Here is a 23,567-nt window from a genome sequence, read left to right as displayed (position 1 = left end):
ACAATTCCATTTACAATAGCATTGAAAAAGCTGAATTACGTAGGAATAACCATAGAGGGAAAACACTGGTACACTGAAAACTACAAAACACTGCAGTGTGTTAGTCGCTCAGTCGTGTCCGACTCTTTGCGATCCATGGACTGTAGCCCACCAGGCTCCTTTGTCCATGAATTCTCCAGGCAAGAGTACTGGAGTGGGTGGCCATTTCCTTCTCCAGGGGATCTCTGGACCCAGGGACAGAACCCACATCTCCTAGGTCTCCTCATTGCAGGCAGATTCTTTACCATCTGACTACCAGGGAAGCCCATAAAACACTGCTAACAGAATTGAAAAGACACAGAAAATAAATGGAAAGATATGTGTTCGTGGACTGGAAGGCTTATTAAGAGATCAATACTGTCCAAAGTGATCCACACATTCAATGCAATTCCCATGAAAAGCCCCACATTTCTTATAGAAATAGACCCATCCTGAATCTGAAATGGAATCCCCAGGGACACCAAACAGCCAAAACACTCTTCAAAATAAACAAAGTTGAGGGACTTACACTTCCTGATTTCAAAACTCTCTATAAACTAACACTGAGCACTGTGGTATTGGCATAAAGAGAGATACACATAACAAAGAAACTGAATAAAGACCAGACATAAAATCTTATGTATATGGCAAAAAAAGTTTTGATAATAGTGTCAAGAATATTCAATGGAGAAAGGACAGTGTTTTTAACAAACGATGGCGGGAAATGGAATATTCACTAACAGAGGAATGGTAGTGAGCCTTATCTAATGCACATACAAAAATTAACTCAAGATGGATCAACAGACTACATATAAGACTTAAAACATTCAAATTCTTAAAAAACATATGACAAAAACTTGATGACAATGAAATTGGCAGTGATTTCTTGGATATAACACCAAAGGCAAAGATAAGAAAACAAACAGTGGACAAATTTAACTTACTGAAAATTTTAAAATTTTCTGCATGGAAAGATACTATCACCCATGTAAAAAGACAACCCACAGAATGGTAGAAAATATGTTGCAGATCAAATCTAATAAGAAATCAAAATCCAGAATACTACAGAGAACCCCTAAAATTCAGTAATACAGAAACAATCCAATTCAAAAATGGGCAAAAAATTTGAAGAATCATTTTTCAGCAGATATACAAATGCCCAATAAGCATATGAAAAGATGTTCAACATCACTAATCATTAGGGAAATGCAAATCAAAACAACAAGGACATTATGACCTCAAACTCATTAGGATGACTATTATCAAAAACTTGAGGGGAGCAAGAGGTGGCTAGAATGTAAAGTAATACGGCTGCTCTGACAGTAGCTGCAAAATAAATTAGAAGACAGAATTACCATATAATCCAGCACTTACACTTCTGAATATTTACCCCAAAGAAGTGAAAGCATGGTCTCCAAGAGATATACATAACCCTAAGAGCACAGCAGCATTCTTCACAACAGCCAAGCGGTGGAAGCAATACAAGTATACACCAACAGACAAATCACTGAACATGATATAATATATACATACAGTGGAATACCATTCAGCCTTGTAACACAAAGGAAGGAAATTCTAACACAGGTTACAACACAGATGAACCCTGCAGACATGCTAAGTGAAATAAGTCAGTCACAAAAAGACAACTGCTGTAAGATTCCACTTATGTAAGGTACAGCAGAGTCAAAATCATGAAGACACAAAGCAAAATGATGGTTCCTAGGGTCTGAGAAAAGGAGGGAATGGGGGCTAATGTTTAATGGATATAGAGTTTCAGTTTTGTAAGATGGAATAATTTCTGTACACTGAAATACAGTGAGAATGTAGTTAATACCACTGAACTTTACACTTAAAAATTAGTAAAATGGAAAACTCTATGTTAAGCATATTATACCACAATTCCAAAAAACCATTTAATTCTATGCTTGAAAAAAAAGAAAGCAGAGATGTATACTTTTTAAGAAAATATGTCAAAGAATTAAGTTAGAAATATTCCTTGGAGGCAGAAATAGAATGATTATGATTTTCTAGTTTACACTATTTAGCACTTTCCAAGTTTTTTACAATGTGTGAAAGTGAAAGTGTTAGTCACTCTGTTGTGTCCGACTCTTTGTGACCATGGACTGTGGCCCTTCGGGCTCCTCTGTCCATGGGATTCTCCAGGCAAGAACACTAGAGTGGGTTGCCATTTCCTTCTCCAGTACTTTTTTTTTATTTAAAAAATAAGTTGAATTTTTTAAAGTTTGGTGTTTATTTAAGTAGTTTTGTGGGGTTAAAAGATTTAACAGAAACAAATTTGTAGAATATGATAAAATTATTATTAAATAGTATTTCCTAATAGAAACTTTCTCCAAAATGAGTAATTTATAAATATACATTAGGAATTCACCTTAATTTTAACTGTCTCTAAGAAAGGGCAAAGATTTTTCTAAAGTTCTGTCTATTCTTTAACTATGTTCCCAGGGAATACTTTCTGGTATTATTAATATTACTGCTTTTGAAACTTTTCATTCAAAATTCACTTATATGTGATAATTACAGATTTCATCCAATTTTTGAGTTGTTTATAAAATTATAAAGCATACTAGTGATGGTTTAAAAAACTTTATATTAACAATCCAAAAGACAAAGGATAAGACAGTTGGATGACATCATCAACTCAATGGACATGAGTCTGAGAAAACTCTAAGTGATAGTGAAGGACAGGGAAGCCTGGCGCACTGCAGTCCACAGGGCTGCAGAGAGTCAGTCACGACTTAGCGACTAAACAATAAAACACTCCTGCAACAAATATTTTTAAAAAATCTATCTTACTGAATAATATTGTCTTCTTTATTTTCCTAGAATATTCAAACTATCCTATCAAAACTATAGTTCATAAATATTACCTTTCATCCTTCCATATTATATTCTCTTTTTAAAATGCCTTTAATTCATTTTATTCTCTCTCTCCTTCCCTCCCAATCTTTGCTTTTTATCCACTTACCTCCTTACACTTTTAAAGGGTTAACTAAAACAGAAAATTTAAAGCACTCCAATTGCCAACAAATTAAACTATCCTTCTATGTAGTTAATTTATGTTGAAAAATTTCTAAAACTATCTTGATAATATATAAATACCAAACACCTAAATTGATGTTTCAATGCCTTTAACATATTTCTTTGATATTAATATAAGAAAATTATTTTATTCAAACTGAATAATTATTAAATGCTGAATACTCTTCCAGAAAACAGGGATAATAATGGTTAAGAGATGTGACTTTTCCCCCACAGAATTAATGATGAGAATTCACTGCAATCTATTGTTTTCTTAAATGGAGTATCTCCTGATATGAAGTAATGTTTTCTTACTACCTTAAAATCCACAATTGACCCTTAAACAACATGGGGGTTACAACTCAACCCACAAACCAGTTTAAAGTATGTGTATATAACTTTTCAATTCATTCTCCATGTCTGTGGTCCCCCATTTGTAGAGTCAACCAACTGCAAACAGTGTAGCATACGAGTACATATTTATTAGAAAAAAATCCACATACAAATTGACTCACACAGTTTAAATCCATGTTGTTCAAGGATCAAATGTAATTCTTCCATAAATATCAGATATTATCCACAATGATTCACTCAATTTTGACAAAATTTAACAAAGAAAACCATATGCTACTTAATGATTTATAAAAAGTAACCCACAAAGTGTCATTCAGAAAAATTCTTTCACATTGCATACAAATCAGTCAACTATCCCTAAGCAGTCATCAATTCAATTTATGTTTCCCCTAAAAAACAGAATGAACTATTTGTGGACGAACTATGCTCAAAGAGTATTAACAAAAAGACATAAAATTGTTTGAGAAAATGGAAGTAGTATTTTGAAATATCTGCCAGCTACTTCAGAGCTTTGTTATTTTTGTCTAGTGGCTAAGTTGTGTCCAACTTTTTGTGATGCCATGGACTGCAGCCTGCCAGGCTCTTCTGTCCATGGATTTTCCAGGCAAGAATATTGGAGTGGCTTGGCATTTCCTTCTCCAGGGCATCTTCTCAACCTAGGGATCGAGGTTTCTCCTCAATCGAGGTTTCTCCATGTTTCTTGCATTGGTGGGGAGAAGCCACTACTCAGAAATATTAATCTTTAGTCACTAAGAAAACTCAAAAACTTATATTTAGCTCTTAATTCTTTTAAAACAAACAACTGAAAATTATTAATGACATAAGGAATATAGATCTTACCAATGCAGGCCACTGAATCTGTTTGCTCTTTGATCCCTGAGTCTGGCTAGGGTTGATCCTTCTGGCCCAGATTAAGTGGTATTCCACCAAGAAGGTTGAAAAATCTTCATAAACTTTAACCCACTCTCGTTTATCCCACTCAAGATCATCAAATTCCACATACACCTAGGAAAAGAAAATAAAACTCATAAGCAATGGAGATTGTGATATTTTAAAATTTAAGCCATGAAATTAAATTACAAAACCCATTAACAAATTCATTATTCAAATTAACAGTTCTCTTAAAAATCATTATTTCTCTCTCTTTAAACAAATTATAACACTTATTGTATACAGGAAGATAAACAGTAAGTTTACTAAGAAAAGCAATTCAAGTAATATTGTTCAGTACAGATTGGTGAGTATCTACTAATGAACTATGTTGATACTGATGATTCTAGAAGCAGAAGTCAGGAAATGCTTTCTAAGGACCAAACAGTAATTATTTTAGGCTTGGCAGATGATATGACTTAACTACGTATCTCTGACTTTCTAGTATCAAAATAGACATAGACAGAATGTAAACAAATGAGTTTGGCTTTTTTCCAACAAAACTGTTCAGTACAAAGACAGAAGGCACTATAAGGATGGTCAACATATGAAAAATCAATTAATGTAACATAACAGATTAAGAGAATGAAGAGAACGACAGGATCATTTTAACTGACAAAGAAAAAGCACTTGACAAACTGATCACTCTGTCATTACAAAAATACTCAACCAGGACTAGAGGGAAACTCTCAACTTAATGAAAATAATAATGAAAATGAAAACCCTACAGCTGAATCATACTCAATGCTGAAAGACTGGAAAGCTTTTCCACCAAAACAGGAACAAGACAAGGATGTTATATTTGGGAAACTGAAGCTATTTTATTCTAAGTCATGCAATCATTCAACTCTTCTTTTCCCACCCTCATTCTTTTTCATTCATACATCTGTATCATGGAGCTGTCTTCCCTACAAGATTATTAGTTATGCTGGAGGCAATCTTATTCTTATGTTTTTCTTCTAGCCATCTTTTGCTCCCTTACACCTGATGTGTTTGTTTCCACTTACTTAAATTCTGTTTGTTCTTCTGGCCTTGCTCAACTTCTTGGAGGATGTTTATACCCCCCACCTCTATTCAAACTTAACTGTGAACATCTACAAGCAGTTGTTTTTCATACAGTTTTATCAGTATATAATCAAATAATGGGTACAAATGCACTGAGGGTAGAACTGTTTCAGGGAACACATCATTGCTGCATACATACAAAGTACTTAACAAATATTACAAATCTCATACTCTTGCCATCATGGAATTTTAAACATGGAGGTAAACTGGTAAAACATATGTTTGACTTGAGATATCTCTGCCCCTGCCCATTACTAAGCTACTTAGCTATGTTTATGTATTAGAATTAGGAAAGAGAGAAATACATTGTTTAAGTATATAATCTCTGTTCATGGTTACCCAGACAAACTCATAGCAGAAGCTCTGCTGTCTTCTACAAATGTATCCTTAGAGGTTATACTGAGGCCATCTGATATTCTGCAAATATTTCAAATGATACTACTTTCTCCACTACTTTAAATCTTTCAAGGTTCTCAGTTACTCAATTCTGCATAAAAGGGTTTTGGGTAACACCAGTAAACTGAAGTTGAGACAAGGTTCAGGAAAACATTATCACTATTTTTGCTTTCCCCTTATCAACAATACATACACACACGGATAAAAATATGGTATACCCAGTTGTGGATGTGACTGGTGATAGAAGCAAAGTCCGATGCTGTGAAGAGCAATATTGCATAGGAACCTGGAATGCCAGGTCCATGAATCAAGGCAAATTGGAAGTGGTCAAACAGGAGATGGTAAGAGTGAACGTCGACATTCTAGGAATCGGTGAACTAAAATGGACTGGGATGGGTGAATTTAACTTAGATGACCATTATATCTACTACTGTGGGCAAGAATCCCTTAGAAGAAATGGAGTAGCCATCATGGTCAACAAAGAGTCCGAAATGCAGTACTTAGATGCAATTTAAAAAATGACAGAATGATCTCTGTTCATTTCCAAGACAATTCATTCAATATCACGGTAATCCAAGCCTATGCCCCAACCAGTAACACTGAAGAAGCTGAAGTTGAACGGTTCTATGAAGACCTACAAGACCTTTTAGAACTAAAACCCCAAAATTATGTCCTTTTCATTATAGGGGACTGGAATGCAAAAGTAGGAAGTCAAGAAACACCTGGAGTAACAGGCAAATTTGGCCTTGGAGTATGGAATGAAGTAGGGCAAAGGCTAGTAAGAGTTTTGCCAAGTGGACGCACTGGTCATAGCATACACCCTCTTCCAACAACACAAGAGAAGACTCTACACATGGACATCACCAGATGGTCAACACCGAAATCAGATTGATTATATTCTTTGCAGCCAAAGATGGAGAAGCTCTATACAGTCAACAAAAACAAGACCAGGAGCTGACTGTGGCTCAGATCATGAACTCCTTATTGCCAATTTCAGACTTAAATTGAAGAAAGTAGGGAAAACTACTAGACCATTCAGGTATGACCTAAATCAAATCCCTTATGATTATACAGTCGAAGTAAGAAATAGATTTAAGGGATTAGATCTGATAGACAGATTGTCTGATGAACTATGGACAGAGGTTCGTGACATTGTACAGGAGACAGGGATCAGGACCATTCCCATAGAAAAGAAATGCAAAAAAGGAAAATGGCTGTCTGGGGAGGCCTTACAAATAGTCGTGAAAAGAAGACAAGCAAAAAGCAAAAGAGAAAAGGAAAGATATAAGCATCTGAATGCAGAGTTCCAAAGAATAGCAAGGAGAGGTAAGAAAGCCTTCCTCAGCGGTCAATGCAAAGAAATAGAGGAAAACAACAGAATGGGAAAGACTAGAGATCTCTTCAAGAAAATCAGAGATACCAAGGGAACATTTCATGCAAAGATGGGCTCAATAAAGGACAGAAATGGTATGGACCTAACAGAAGCAGAAGATATTAACAAGAGGTGGCAAGAACACACAGAAGAACTATACAAAAAAGAGCTTCATGACCCAGATAATCACAATGGTGTGATCACTCACCTAGAGCCAGACATCCTGGAATGTGAAGTCAAGTGGGCCTTAGAAAGCATCACTACGAACAAAGCTAGTGGAGGTGAAGGAATTCCAGTTGAGCTATTTCAAATCCTAAAAGATGATGCTGTGAAAGTGCTGCACTCAGTATGCCAGCAAATTTGGAAAACTCAGCAGTGGCCACAGGACTGGAAAAGGTCAGTTTTCATTCCAATCCCAAAGAAAGACAATGCCAAAGAATGCTCAAACTACCGCACAATTGCACTCATCTCACATGCTAGTAAAGCAATGCTCAAAATTCTCCAAGCCAGGCTTCAGCAATACGTGAATTGTGAGCTTCCAGATGTTCAAGCTGGTTTTAGAAAAGACAGAGGAACCAGAGATCAAATTGCCAACATCCGCTGAATCATCGAAAAAGCAAGAGAGTTCCAGAAAAACATCCACTTCTGCTTTATTGACTATGCCAAAGCCTTTGACGGTGTGGATCACAAGAAACTGTGGTAAATTCTTAAAAGAGATGGGAATACCAGACCACCTGATCTGCCTCTTGAGAAACCTGTACGCAGGTCAGGATGCAACAGTTAGAACTGGACATGGAACAACAGACTGGTTCCAAATAGGAAAAGGAGTCCGTCAAGGCTGTATATTGTCACCCTGCTTATTTAACTTATATGCAGAGTACATCATGAGAAACCCTGGGCTGGAAGAAGCACAAGCTGGAATCAGATTACCAGGAGAAATATCAATAACCTCAGATATGCAGATGACACCACCCTTATGGCAGAAAGTGAAGAGGAACTAAAAAGCCTCTTGATGAAAGTGAAAGAGGAGAATGAAAAAGTTGGCTTAAAGCTCAACATTCAGAAAATTAAGATCACGGCATCTGGTCCCATCACTTCAAGGCAAATAGATGGGGAAACAGTGGAAACAGTGTCAGACTTTATTTTTTGGGGCTCCAAAATCACTGCAGATAGTGACTGCATCCATGAAATTAAAAGACGCTTACTCCTTGGAAGGAAAGTTATGACCAACCTAGACAGCATATTCAAAAGCAGAGATATTACTTTGCCAGCAAAGGTCCGTCTAGTCAAGGCTATGGTTTTTCCAGTGGTCAGGTATGGATATGAGAGTTGGACTGTGAAGAAAGCTGAACGGGAAAGAATTGATGCTTTTGAACTGTGGTGTTGGAGAAGACTCTTCAGAGTCCCTTGGACTGCAAGGAGATCCAACCAGTCCATTCTAAAGGAAATGAGTCCTGGGTGTTCACTGGAAGGACTGATGTTGAAGCTGAAACTCCAATACTTTGGCCACCTTATGCGAAGAGCTGACTCATTGTAAAAGACCGTGATGCTGGGAGGGATTGGGGGCAGGAGGAGAAGGGGACGACAGAGGATGAGATGGCTGGATGGCATCACCGAGTTGATGGACACAAGTCTGAGTGAACTCTGGGAGTTGGTGAAGGACAGGGAGGCCTGGCGTGCTGCGATTCATGGGGTCGCAAAGAGTCAGACACAACTGAGTGACTGAACTGAACTGAACAAAATATTTCAGTCAAGAACCTAAAGATCGATGGTGTATTTTTAATCTGAAAGGACATATACTCAACATAAATTCTTCCAAATGCAAAGTCCTTGATGTAAAATTAAAAGTTTCATCTAGAAGTGAACTTTCTAAACTCATACTTACCTTGCATAGACAGTGTTATGGGCTATTTTAGGAATCTGCTAGCACCTGGGGACAGAAGGAAACTGAAACCAGGCATTCTGCTTCTTTGCTGTAAAGCCAATTTACCTCCATAATATCTACAAGAGTGAAGGACTTGACAGTTTACTGTAGACAGATAGGTAGGTAAACAGGTAGACAGTTGTGTGTGTGTGTGTGTGTGTGTGTGTGTGTGCGCGCGCGCACGTGCATGCTAACAAGCTACCTTACTACTGTTCATGGACTCTGGCAAAGGACACAAGACCCCTAAGACTTCATTACTTAGAGCAAAAGCTACTTATTACTTAAAACAGAGTATCAGCATGCTACTTATGTTGGTTCCTCATGCCTCCCAACTCCCATGGGAAGGAAGTGAAGGGCCCAGGATGAACACCTATATACACAGAAAGAAGAACAATGCCCATGGAATAGTCTTCCACTTTTATTTTAAGTGGAAGCAAGCATGTTTGTTTGGTAAAGTCTTTGCCTCATCCCTCCTTGCCACTCACTGCAAATACAACCCTGAGAAATGGCCCAGATAAAGAGCAGTCAGGGTTTTGCTTTCTTGGTATACATAGCAAGGGATACACAATGCAAATGTTAGATTACCTACATACCAACACAGGTAAGATTTTGTACCTTGCTAACTTGATCAGTAACAAACTTATTAGCCTTACAAAATATGGGTATGTAAATGGGAAGAGGCTTAGAGAGGCATAATTTCTTTCAATCTGTAAACCTATCTAAAACACTGTAAGTTAACACATTGTGCTGTGCTTAGTAAATACTTAATAATTATCACATTACTTTGTATTAACTCCCTCCTCATCTATATTAGATCCTTCTATACACTTAGTTCCCTGTCTTACCAGTTAAAATACAAGATCTTTGAGGGCAAGGATTAGTATACCTTCATCTTTTTTTGCATCTCTAGTGCCTAGCAAAGTAAGGTCCTTGTTAAATTTTTTGAATATCCACCACAGTGCAAAACATATTATAAACACAAATAAATGACAAATTTGGGGAAAAAGCACCACAACACTAAAGAAAAAAGGTACTAAAGGCAAGATGAATAGAATTGATCTATTTACTGATTAGTCACTGGTTTCATAATTCTGTAGATAAAAGAAAAGGATGAAGATTTCACACAGTAAATACCAGATTTCATATTAGAGCCAATCAAGATGAACACTGGAACTTCAGAAATTAGAGATATACATCAAGAGTTAACAGCCATGCATACATAGCAACAATTTACCATGTAGTGAATATGATGAGAGAAAAAGGCTAAACAAATAATTATCAAAAATAATCAGTATAAAAAAAATCAGTATGTGATAGTAAATATGTAGAAAATACTTTATTCCCCCTCATATATGATAAGGGGCTTGTGTAACTTAATGACGCTATGAGCCATGTCACGCAAGGTCACCCAAGATGGAATGGTCATAGTGAAGAGTTCTGACAAAATGTGATCCACTGGAGTTAGAAACGGGAATCCACGCCAGTATTCTTCCCATGAGAACCCCGTGAAGAGTATAAAAAGGCAAAAAGATGTGACACTAGAAGATGAGACCCCCGCACCCGACCCAAGTTGGAAGATGTCTTCCTGGGGAAGAGTTGGGGGCAATTACTAATAGCTCTAGAAAGAATGAAGCGGCTGGGCCAAAGGGGAAATAACACTCGGTTGTGTACGTGTCTGGTGGGGAAAGTAAAGTTCAATGTCATAAAGAAGAGTATTGCATAGGAACCTGAAACATTAGGTCCATGAATCAGGGTAAACTGGATGTGGTCAAGCAGGAGATGGCAAGAGTAAACATGGACATCTTAGGAATCAGTGAACTAATATGGATGGGAACGGGCAAATGTAACTCAGAAGACAATTGTATCTATGACTATTGGCAAGAATCTCTTAGAAGAAATGGAGTAGCCCTCATAATCAACAAAAAAGTCCGAAATGCAGTACTTGGGTGCAACCTCAAAAAAGACAGAAAGATTTCAGTTCATTTATGAGGCAAACCATTTATCATTACAGTAATCCAAGTCTATGCCCCAACCACTGACGCCAGTTGGACATGGTAACGAATGAACAACAACAAATATGTTATTAGCTCAAGATACTATAACAGCGAATTCTAAGAATTGCTCACTGGAAAGTTAAAAAACTGTAATGTTTTTAATATGTGCTTTCTACAACAGATATCAATACGCCAAGATTCTCAGTTTTACATATGTTTAATAGGAAATCCCTAAAAGAAAAGCTGTCAAACTGTTAAAGCAATCATTGGCAAGAAAAAAAAACATAAATAGCAATCATGCAATTCAGTTTCTGCTATTTTGCCCATTAAAATTAACCTAACCTTTGAACTCTTCAAACACAGTTACTGTTTATATACAGAATGTCTCTTTTCTACTATATGGCTTGATTGCTTTAAATTAGCAAGTGGATTCTGCTCACCTGATTTCAAGACATGTAGGCAGCTTACATGAATCTAATTTTTCTACAACCACAAAATAAAACAATGACCGTAAACTGAGAAAAGCCCCATTCTTCAACAATATACTATTTAATGACATTTATAAAGAAAACCACAACTGTTTCTTCTGCAAAATCAAATGATATAAGACAAATTGAGTTATTTTTACCATGGTTTCAATAACAGTAAGTTGCTATCACATGAATTTAGTGCAATTATCAGTTCAGTTTAGTCGCTCAGTCATGTCTGACTCTTTGTGAACCTATGGAATGCAGCACACCAGGCTTCCCTGTCCATCATCAATTCCTGGTGTTTGCTCAAGCTCATGTCCATCGAGTCGGTGATGCGATCCAGCCATCTCGTCCTCTGTCATCCTCTTCTCCTCCTGTCTACAAACTTTCCAAGCATTAGGGTCTTTTCTAATGAGTCATTTCTTCACATCAGGTGGCCAAAGTATTCGAGTTTCAGCTTCAGTCCTCCCAATGAATATTCAGGGTCAATTCCATTTAGGATTGACTGATTTGATCTCCTTGCAGTCCATGGGACTCTCAAGAGTCTTCTCCAACACCACAGTTCAAAAGCATCAATTCTTTGGCGCTCAGCCTTCTTTATGGTACAACTCTTACATCAATACATGACTACTGGAGAAACCATAGCTTTGACTATCCAGACCTTTGCTGGCCAAGTAATATCTCTGCTTTTTAATATGCTGTCTAGGTTGGTCATAGGTTTACATCCAAGGAGCAAGCATTTTTAAATTTCATGGCTGAAGTCATGATATGCAGTGATTTTGGAGCCCAGGAAAATAAAAGTCTGCCACTGTCTCCACTGTTTCCAAATCTATTTGTCATGAATTGATGGGACCGGAAGCCATGATCTTAAGTTTTTCTGAATGTTGAGTTTTAAGCCAGCTTTTTCACTCTCGTCTTTCACTTTCATCAAGAGGCTCTTTAGTTCCTCTTTGCTTTCTGCCATGAGGGTGGTGTCATCTACATATCTGAGGTTTCTCCTGGCAATTCTGATTCCGCTTCTCCTTCATCAAGCTCAGCATTTCACAGATTAGTGCAATATAGCCTCATCTTTTTATTTACTCCAAACGAAGGGTGAGGATTTACATAATGTCACGTAAGAACTGAGTTCCCAGACTTGATTCTGTCAAAACTAACCAGCAACACAGGCTAAAACCACTTACACTCTAAGAAATTTTAACATTAAAAATAAAAGCACAGACTACACCAAGAATCATTTCTTTGTATATATTAATAAATAAGCATTAGAGAAGCCAAGTAAGTCATGCACAAAGTTCATTGACTATAAGGTAAAGTTCAGTTCAGTTGCTCAGTCGTGTCTGACTCTTTGTGACTCCATGAATCACAGCATGCCAGGCCTCCCTGTCCATCACTAACTCCCGGAGTTCACTCAGACTCACGTCCATCGAGTAACACATGTCTAATTTTACCACAGGTCTTCCAGGCTTTTAACATGCTAGTATTTCCTATACATTATTAATGGGAGAGTTTATACTGAGAAATTTTCCCAATTTCTTTGTCCATAAAATCTTCTCTCATGGGATACCTAATAGATATTTTTCTATAAACTAGCAGTAGGGGGTAAACAGACTAGTTTTTTCCACAAGATTTACCTATTTACAAATCTATATAAATATTTTGGTAATAAGAAATCAATGTGTAAGAAAGGAGGGAGATTAGCAGATGCAAACTATTATACAAAGAACGGATAAACAACAAGGCCCCACCATACAGCACAGGGAACTACATTGACTATCCTGTGATAAACCACAAATGGTTTCACGTGTACGTTTTACATATAGGCTTCATATATACACTTTATATATAAGGAAGTAATCAAATAGAAGAATTTGAGAAATCAGAGTTAAATAATGTTTTTATTACTGCTGGTATAGAGTTGTATTTAGAATAAGTTTTCTAGATTATTGGAAGAAATTGTGAAAACAAAAGTACAATCATTTGGGAAATTCATTTATTATTAAGACAAAAAAGATATTAAAGAAAATAATTACACATAAATTATATACAGTAAGGAAATTAGATCTCTTTTAAATTTCACTTCATAAAAAAGTAAACAATATAACCATAATTTTAGGTTCCTTCCAAAGTTATTAACACTAAGGGTCAAAATTAATAGGCATTCACATGAACTAGGCCAAGCTTAAACAAACAGAATATGTTGAGGAATAATCAACACATATAAGAATTATTTTAAAGAAACAAGTTGATCTTAAAAAAAATTAACTGAATTTGGAATTAGACATGAAAAATAGTCTCGCATAATCCAAGGAATAACTGGTTTGAAATAACGTAAGAGGTTTCTGCTATTTTCTCTTTTATTTTAGTCATTATTGTGAAGTGAAGTGAAGTGAAGTCGCTCAGTCGTGTCCGACTCTTTGCGACCCCATGGACTGTAGCCTACCAGGCTTCTCCATCCGTGGGATTTTCCAGGCAAGAGTACTGGAGTGGGTTGCCATTTCCTTCTCCAGGGGATCTTCCCGACCCAGGGATTGAATCGGGGTCTACCGGACAGACACTTTACCATCTGAGTCACCCAACTTTTTAACAAATAAGTATTATATTCTGTGTAGTTACATTAAATTTGCTAAGGTCAACTAAAATTAAAATTGTAAGGACAATTCTATAGAGGAGTAGAATACAAATTCACACCAAAATAGTATCTTACTAGAATGACAATCATAACAAGTAAAATTAAATATGCATTGTGCTATATGAATCTAGGTTCTGAAAATTCTGAAATAGTCTGGGGACTGCAGATAATCATTCATCTCCAAAGGGGTATTCAAATCTCTATCACATTTAACAAGTATTATTGATAATGGAAGTAATGGCAATATCAGTAACAACAGAAAAACAGCTAGCACTTGAACAGGGCCTACTATGTGCATATATTAGGGGACTCCGCAGGTGGCTCAGTGGTAAAGAATCCACCTGCCAAGCAGGAGACAGGGGTTCAATCTCTGGGTCAGAAGGATGCCCTGAAGAAGGAAATGGCAACCCACTCTAGTATTTTTGCCTGGGAAATCCCACGGAAAGAAGGGCCTGGCAGGCTACAGTCCATGGGGTCCCAAAGGGACAAGACTCACCAACTAAACAGCAGCAGCACGTGCGTATACTAAGCCATTTGATCGTTACATATACCCTGTAAGTAGGCACTACTGTGACCGACTTTTTCAAAAGTGGGAACAGATCCAGAGAAATTATTTGCCTAATGTCAAGCAGTTAGTTAATGGAGTCAATGAAAACAGTAAAATATCTTATAAGAGGTTTAAGTCATATAGCAGCACAGGGATAGTCCTTACAAGCTGATCCACACAGCATGTGATAAAATCACTGACTAGAGAGAGCTGTCCATGTAGCTGACTCCTTTGTGGCATAAAAGTAGAAGAACCAAACACTTCAAATGGCCTTAAGACTTTCCATATTAAGTCTACAAGTTGGAGCCCTATGGAGCAAAATAAGAAAAAGGGTCAAAAAAGATAGCAAACAGTAAAATAAGAGACCAAGCTTGCTTTCAAAATCTATAGTATTTAATAAAGTGAGACTAAGCTTGCTTTCAGTATTTATATTGCTTATTCCTCTATGAATTAAGTTACCGAAATAATGTTACTACTTGGTGAACAAAATGCATCAAGAATTGCAAAGTATCCAAAGATGCTTAAGTTTCAATTACTTTTCTCTACATTCAATAAAAAAGAACTATATTCCTATCGTGTCATCTAAGTTCCTTATTATAAAATTTGGTATGTGTACTACTTGGCTTCTCAGGTGGCTCTAGTGGTAAAGAACCTGCCTGCCAATGCAGGAGGCATAAATACTACTATCTTTTGGAAAGATTGAAGTGAAGTGAAGTGAAAGTCGCCCTGTCATGTCCCACTCTTTGAGATCCCAAGGACTATACAGTCCTTGGAATTCTCCAGGCAAGAGTACTGGAGTGGGTAGCCTTTCCCTTCTCCAGGGGATCTTTCCAACTCAGGGATCGAACCCAGGTCTCCCGCATTGTGGGCGGATTCTTTACCAGCTGAGCCACCACAGAAGGCCAAGAATAGAGGAGTGGGTAGCCTATCCCTTCGCCAGGGGATCTTCCTGACCCAGGAATCAAACCGGGGTCTCCAGCATTGCAGGCGGATTCTTTACCAACTGAACTATCAGGGAAGAGGGGTGGGTTGGAAAGATTAGGTAGAGTATTTAATACAGTATCATTGATGATGATGACTGTCTTAATCTGCACGTGCTGCCTTAACAAAATACCAAAAAATAAGAGAAACTTATTTTCTCACAGTTCCAGAGGCTAGAAGACTGAATACAGCAAGGTTTACTTAAGAGAAGGACCTTCCCTTGATTGCAGACAGGCTGCTTTCTCAGTATGTGCTCACATGACCTCTTCTTTGTGGGAGCACAGACAGTCTCTTCTTAGGAGGCAACTAATCCAATCATGAGGGTCCCAGCCTCATGACTTCACCTAGCCCCAACTGTCTCCCAAAGACCATTATCTCCAAATACCTTCACACTGAGGGTTAGGACATACGAATTTGCGAAGGATAGAAACACGGAATCCATAACATTAGGAAAGACAGCAGCAGCTAAAATCTGAGTGCTTACCATGCGCTGGGTAAGGTTTTACAAAAAAGGAAACAGAGAACTTAAGCAACTTACAGCTTTTGGACAATTATTCAAATGATACGCAATTGAAAATGGCTAAGCTTAGAGCTCTCTTTTAAAGTACTGAATGGCTAAGAAGAAGGAAAACCATCAGAGCAGTTCTTTTTTAGCATATGGAGGCATTCTAGACACCACAGTAATTTCTAGACAATACAAAAGATGAGTAAGAACCAGGAGCTTTACTAAACAAGGTGGGGGGAAGCTTTTCAGGAACACAAATTCTGCGATTGCTATTAAAGCATGGGAATGAATTAAGGTAGACAACTCTTAGATGGGTTAAGAGAAAAGGAATTTCTGGGAGTAGTTTACAAAACTGAATCCATGAGTACGTAACCCAAGAGTTTAAAGGAGAAGGATAACAAATAAAAATACAATGAATAAAAATCCAAGTTAAATGCAAAGTCCTGAATACCACACAAAGGCGTATTAATAAATTCACAACATAATTTGTTTAGAAAAAGACTCAAATTCTGGTTTTAGTCTTTTGAGATATAATTAGAAATTATATTAAATATAATGTTTTATAGAAAAGAAGTCAAATGTATGCAGAAGCTCCCATACCACTTCAATTCTAGGAGTACCTTTTAAAGTAGGTTGGAAATCTTATGAGATAACATAAATATCAATCATTTCTAAGTATGATAGCTTTTGATTTTTTTTCCCTTGGTATTTGATTATTAGACTCTTAAACTCAATCCTAGAGCTCCACAAAACTCCTAGAGATTTATCTTTTGAAAATTTATGCTGGCAGTTTTCTAATTTCTATCACCTAAGTGGCAAGCTATTCTCAAAATGTTTCTGTCACTACTGAGCATCAAAGAATCGATGCTTTTGAACTGTGGTGTTGGAGAAGACTCTTGAGAGTCCCTTGGACTGCAAGGAGATCCAACCAGTCCATCCTAAAAATCAGTCCTGAGTGTTCATTGGAAGGATTGATGTTGAAGCTGAAACTCCAATACTTTGGCCATCTGATGTGGATTAGCTGATTCATTTGAAAAGACCCCGAGGCTGGGAAAGATTGAAGGCAGGAGGAGAAAGGGGAAAACAGAGGATGAAATGGTTGGATGGCATCACCGGCTCAATGGACATGAGTTTGGGTAAGCTCCAGGAGTTGGACAGGGAGGCCTGGCAGCTGCGGTCCATGGAGTCACAAAGAGCCGGACACAACTGAGCGACTGAAGTGAACTGATTATTGCTACCAACTCCAAATCCAGTGACTCCTTTCAGAGCTTTCTGTTCCACCTGAAAGATGGTTTGTTCCTTCTTCTTGTTATATAGTAAAAAACTGGGTCTTTTCTCCTAGTCTATAACAGGGACTATACTATGTTCCTGTCTATAACCACGTGGACTTTCATTAACTGCGCCCCAGATGACAATGTAATAGGCAATTAGTCCATCAGATTGCTGAGGTAACTCAAAATCATCACTAATATTCTTTCTTAGAGATTTGTCTTTCCAGGTAAGTAGCTTCTCAAAGAGCTGGCCAGAGGTAAAATACATCTCTTTGACACTTTGAATGAAAAAACCGAAGTGCTTCTATTCCTTCTTTTCACAGTCCTGAGAGCCACCTCTGCTTTCACTCTTTTGGTATCGTTAGTTTCCTCCATTTACCTTCTGAAACAGATTTTTTAAAAAGTTACTATAGAAATATAGACTTGTTATAACAATGTAAGGTAGTGATGAATGTCCTTTTTTACACTATTTATAAAGAACTCAGCACTGGGGCACTAGTAACAGTTTGTAAAATTAAAATATGCTTCTGTTTCTCAATCTAACCGTTCACGTTTGTTAATAAAATATTTAACTAATTATGATAAAGAAACATGACACTTATTTGATCAATGAAGAAAACTAAGAATAGAAAAAAGTGTGTCCTGAAAGGCAGAACAAATATATTTGAGTGAAAATGTACAGTGTCCTAAATATATTATTTTCCTGTAGGGCAGTAGTATTGCTATCCATCTGAAATACAAAAGAACTAAAAAATGAGCTAAAAGGCTCGTACTGAGCCAAGAAAGATGTTACAAATTCCATTCCCTAAAAGTAAATGCACTTGACCCAAAGGTAAACTCTCTCATCGTAGGTCAAAGCTTACTGACCCTAGTGTACAGATAATAATAAACTGTATTATCTAGTTTCCAAGTCCAAAGCAGATGATTAAGGCAAAACAAGCAGAGTCCTTGAAGACATGCTTTCACAGCATTCTAAAAACCGTAAAAAGTTTCATAAAGACTTTAGAAAACACACCTGGACTCGTAATTGGTCAAAAAATAGTATTACGGTATTACAATTCAATATTAGACATTTAATTGAAAAATACATGCAAAGCACTTAAAAAATCTTTATCATTTACTGTATACTTTGTATACCATGTGACACAAATAAAATGTGTATATTTAATTCTTGTCCCCTCTACTACTAGTTTGTAATATCTATTTAATGAGTGACACAGGAAATGTCTAAGTTTATATTCAGAATAGTCTAAGATCATGCAAAAATACATTTTAGAAAACTCTCATGGAAATGGTTAATGCATTTAACACTTAAATTCTATAACATCTGTATACCAGCTTTATTCATAATTGCCAAAATTTCGAAGTAATCAACCAAACTGTCTTTCAATAGGTGAACAGATAAATGAGTTGTGGTGCATTCATACCAAAAAAAAAAAAATTCAACAATAAAAAAAAAGACCATCAGAATGAAAAACTGCTTTTAATCACTGTTAAAATTCACTACTAGTGTATTACTAAACGTTATTCAGTCCTTCTTTAATACTTCTATACTTCCAGTCAACTAACACAATATTCAGTATCAAAAATTTTATATGAATAATTATACAAGGCTTTTCCTATCAACCTAAAAGACAGTGCCAATGTAGAGTGCTCTGAAGAGCACTGGGGAAAGAAATTTCAGCCACCTAGCTTTTGAGACATCAATGGCCCATAAGCAGTTAAGTCATCAAAAATTATAATTAAAACTAACAGAATTTTAAAATAATGGTACCAGAATATTCACTATCAGAATAAGTACACTCATATTAAATTGTGCACTCATTTTGAGGTAGATGTTTATTTTTTCTACTGCAGAAAGAAAACTGTAAGATTCCAAGTCTTTTTATTTTTTAACTGAAAGCTAGGGCCTACTATCCTTGTAAAACATTTTGGATAAAAGAATTACTCTAGCATAGGAGAATGACCTAGTTATGTTTCATTCCTATCATTGGCTGATACCTGTATTAAAGCACAGCAGGTGTCATTACAAAGGGTCACTGCAAAATCATTATTAGGTTGTTTCACCTATAGATGCCGTATACCAACACAATTATCATCACAGATTCTTGACACTTAGGTTATGGAGATCATTTGGACTTCCTTGGGCCTCAGTTCCTTTGAAATTAAATTGATTCTGAAACCATTTAAATTTCCTGGGCTGCCAAATGTGTTTTCGAGAATAGAGCTATGTGCGGTATTTTCTGTAAAAATAAAGAAGATAACCTACCAAGCAAAGATCAAAATATGGACTATACCTTTGCTTATTTCCAGAGACCTAGAACATCTCTTAGGACATCTACCTAATAGGGCTAGAAAATCTACTAGTGGATCTTCTGCAAAGAATCGGAAACGACTGAGCAACTGAGTGTGCACATGTGTGTGCACACACACACATAAACATGTAAAGCCAATCTGTTGTACTTTTGGAACTCCCCACAATTAATTTTTTGCAATAAATATAATTATACTTTTCTTTTCCCCTTAAGGATACTGTGGCTATCAATATGTTTTACTATGAATTTACTGAGTCACATCTAAAAACCACAATTACCATTAAGACTTTACCTTAATTGTTATAAAGGATAGTTCCAGCTGGCAGATAAAAGATGAATTATAAAATTTATGAGAAAAAAATACATGAGGAATCCCTCTTCTCACAAAACAAGCAATCTGCACCTTTGAGACTGTATGCACATTCTGACTAAAAATACCTATATCCCTGACTGAAAAGTGTTGGTCGCTCAGTCGTGTCCACCTCTTTGCAACCCCATGAACATAGCCCGCCAGGCTTCTCTGTCCATGGATTCTCCAGACAACAGTACTGGAGTGGACTGCCATTTCCTTCTCCAGGGGATCATCTTGACCCATGGATAAGACCCAGGTCTCCTGCATTGTGAGCAGATTCTTTACTGTCTGAGCCGCTAGGGAAGTCCTATTCACAATATTATTCACTGATGTATATTAATTCAATCTTCATAATAACCCAAAGAGCTATGGCTCCCATTTCAGTCAGTTCAGTTGTTCAGTCATGTCCGACTCTTTGCGACCCCATGGACTACACTATGCCAGGCTTCCTTGTCCATCACCAACTCCTGGAGCTTACTCAAACTCATGTCCATTGAGTCAGTGATACCATTAAACCACCTCATCCTCTCTCGTCCCCTTCTCCTCCCACCTTCAAACTTTCCCAGGATCACGGTCTTTTCAAATGAGTCAGTTCTTCACATCAGATGGCCGAAGTATTGCAATTTCAGCTTAAGCATCAGTCCTTCCAATGAATATTCAGGACTGATTTTCTTTAGGATGGACTGGTTAGATCTCCTTGCAGTCCAAGGGACTCTCAAGAGTCTTCTCCAACACCACAATTCAAAAGCATCAATTCTTCGGCGTTCAGCTTTCTTTAACAGTCCAACTTTCACATCCATACATGACTACTTGACAAACCACAGATTTGACTAGACGGACCTTTGTTAGCAAAATAATGTCTCTGCTTTTTAACATGCTGTCTAGGTTGGTCATAACTTTTCTTCCAAGGAGTAAGCATCTTTTAATTTCATGGCTGCAGTCACCATCTGCAATGATTTCGGAGCCCCCCAAAATAAAATCTGTTACTGTTTCCACTGTTTGTCCATCTATTTCCCATGAAGTGATGGGACCAGATGCCATGATCTTCGTTTTCTGAATGTTGAGCTTTAAGCCAACTTTTTCACTCTCCCCTTGCACTTTTATCAAAAGGCTCTTTAGTTATTCTTTATTTTCTGCCATAAGTGTGGTGTCATCTGCATATCTGAGGTTATTGATATTTCTCCCGGCAATCTTGATTCCAGCTTGTGCTTCATCCAGTCCAGCATTTCTCATGATGTACTCTGCATATAAGTTAAATAAGCAGGGTGACAATATACAGCCTTGACGAACTCCTTTCCCGATTTGAAATCAGTCTGTTGTTCCATGTCCAGTTCTAACTGTTGCTTCCTGAAACCTGCATACAGGTTTCTCAGGAGGCAGGTCAGGTGGTCTGGTGGTCCCATCTAATTCAGAATTTTTCACAGTTTGCTGTGATCCACACAGTCAAAGGCTTTAGTGTAGTCAATAAAGCAGAAGTAAACATTTTTCTGGAACTCTCTTGCTTTTCTGATAATCCAACATATGTTGGCAATTGGATCTTTGGTTCCTCTGCCTTTTCTAATCCAGCTTGAACATCTGGACATTCACGGTTCACGTATTGCTGAAGCCTGGCTCGGAGAATTTTGAACATTACTTTCCTAGCATGTGAGATGAGTGCAATTGTGCGGTAGTTTGAGCATTCTTTGGCATTGCCTTTCTTTGGGATTGAAATGAAAACTGACCTTTTACAGTCCTGTGGCCACTGTTGAGTTTTCCACATCTGCTGGCATATTGAGTGAAGCAGTTTCACAGCATCATCTTTTAGGATTTGAAATAGCTCAACTGGAATTCTGTCACCTCCACTAGCTCTCTTTGTAGTGATGCTTCTTAAGGCCCATTTGACTTCACATTCCAGGATGTCTGGCTCTAGGTGAGTGATCACACCATCATGATTATCTGCGGGTTTTTTAATCAGGACTTTTGCAGACTCTTACGTTTTTATGAGAGGCAAAAAATGTAGAACAGATGAAACAATTTCTAAAAAGAAAAAAGCTGGATGACTCACACTGCTTGGTTTTAAGACTCACTATAAAGCTATAGTAAACAAGACAGTGTGGTATTACCAAAAGACATATACACAAGTCAGTGTAAGAAAGAGGGATGGTATGGGGAGAGAGGTGGGAGCGGGGCTCAGGATGGGGAACATGTGTACACCTGTGGCAGATTCATGTTGATGTATGGCAAAAGCAATACAATATTGTAAAGTAATTAGCCTCCAATTAAAATAAATAAATTTATATTAAAAAAAAAAGAAAAAAAAGTCCAGAAACAGAGCCATACAGAACTGACAACTGATTTTTGAATAAATGGACAAACACAATCAAAGGAGATAGTCTTTTTAACAAAACTATGCTGGGGTAACTGGTCACTCACATGCAAACAAAACAAAACCAACCCCTCCTCAAAAACCCTTCAATCCATATCCCACAGTACATATAAAACTTAAGCCAAAACAGGCTACAAATATAAACCTAAAACTTTCTGGAAAAAAACAAAAAACAAAGTCTTTGTGGCAAAGACTTGAACCAATACTTCACAAAAGACAATATACAAATGACAAATAAGCTAAATGAAAAGATACTCAAAATCATCAATCACTGGAGAAACCAAATAAAAAACGCAATGAGATACCATTACATACCTAACAGAAGAACTAAAATTTCAGTCTTGTGGAATAAAACTTGTACTTCCACAGAAACCTGTATATAAATGTTTAGAGCAGTTTTATTTTTAATAGACAAAAGCTAAACAACACAAATAGGGAATGAAAAACCAAACCTGCAAAAATATGGATAAATCTCAAATGCATTAGGATAACTGAAAGAAACCTGACTCAAAAGGCTACATATTGTATGGTTCTATTCACAGAACATCGGGGCAGCGGGGGGAGACACAAAACAAGGACTGAGAATTGATTATTAGTTGTCCAGGGTTAAACAGGGTGGAGGATTTGAAGATTTAACTACAAAGGAGTGGTAACAAAAGGAAATTCTGTGGGACAGTAATTACACTGTTCAACAGTTACCCTACCACACCTTGTCCTAATTCAAACAACTGTTTTACCAAAAAACGTAAACTTAAAACAAAAAAAAATGTAAGAAGAAAATTTAGCTAAAACAGTGAAGAAGGAAGGAGCAAGATGGACGACCATGTCACTCTCTTCTCCCAAAGTGAAAGTAAAAGTGTTAGTCCCTCAGTTGTGTCCCACTCTTTTGGATCTCATGCACTGCAGCCCACCAGGCTCCTCTGTCCATGGGATTCTCCAGTCAAGAATACTGGAGTGGGTTGCCATTTCCTTCTTCAGGGGAATCTTCCCAACCCAGGAATCAAACCTGGGTCTCCTGCACTGCAGGCAGATTCCTTACC

At 37.2% G+C, this 23,567-nt stretch overlaps 1 protein-coding gene across 38 annotated transcripts in view; it reads right to left on the bottom strand.

Moving 5' to 3' along the window:
• JMJD1C (jumonji domain containing 1C) overlaps window positions 1-23,567 on the bottom strand; it is a 316,832-nt gene that overhangs the window by 180,149 nt on the left and 113,116 nt on the right. For all 38 annotated transcript variants that reach the window (XM_086382227.1, XM_086382248.1, XM_086382258.1 and 35 more), the window contains one exon: window positions 4,252-4,416. Coding sequence is in view for 4 of the 38 variants with exons in the window: in XM_086382220.1 (XP_086238346.1) it covers window positions 4,252-4,416 (165 nt within the window). In the remaining 34 variants the exon portion in view is untranslated. Of the gene's footprint in view, window positions 1-4,251; window positions 4,417-23,567 lie in introns of those variants that run through there.

The sequence above is a fragment of the Bos grunniens genome, chromosome 28 (assembly GCF_055505025.1).
Source record: "Bos grunniens cultivar Pamir isolate PY7600 chromosome 28, Bosgru_T2T1.0, whole genome shotgun sequence".
Classification (NCBI taxonomy): domain Eukaryota; kingdom Metazoa; phylum Chordata; class Mammalia; order Artiodactyla; family Bovidae; genus Bos; species Bos grunniens.
The sequence above is the reverse complement of the archived record's forward strand: the minus strand, read 5'-3'. Positions and strand labels throughout refer to the sequence as shown.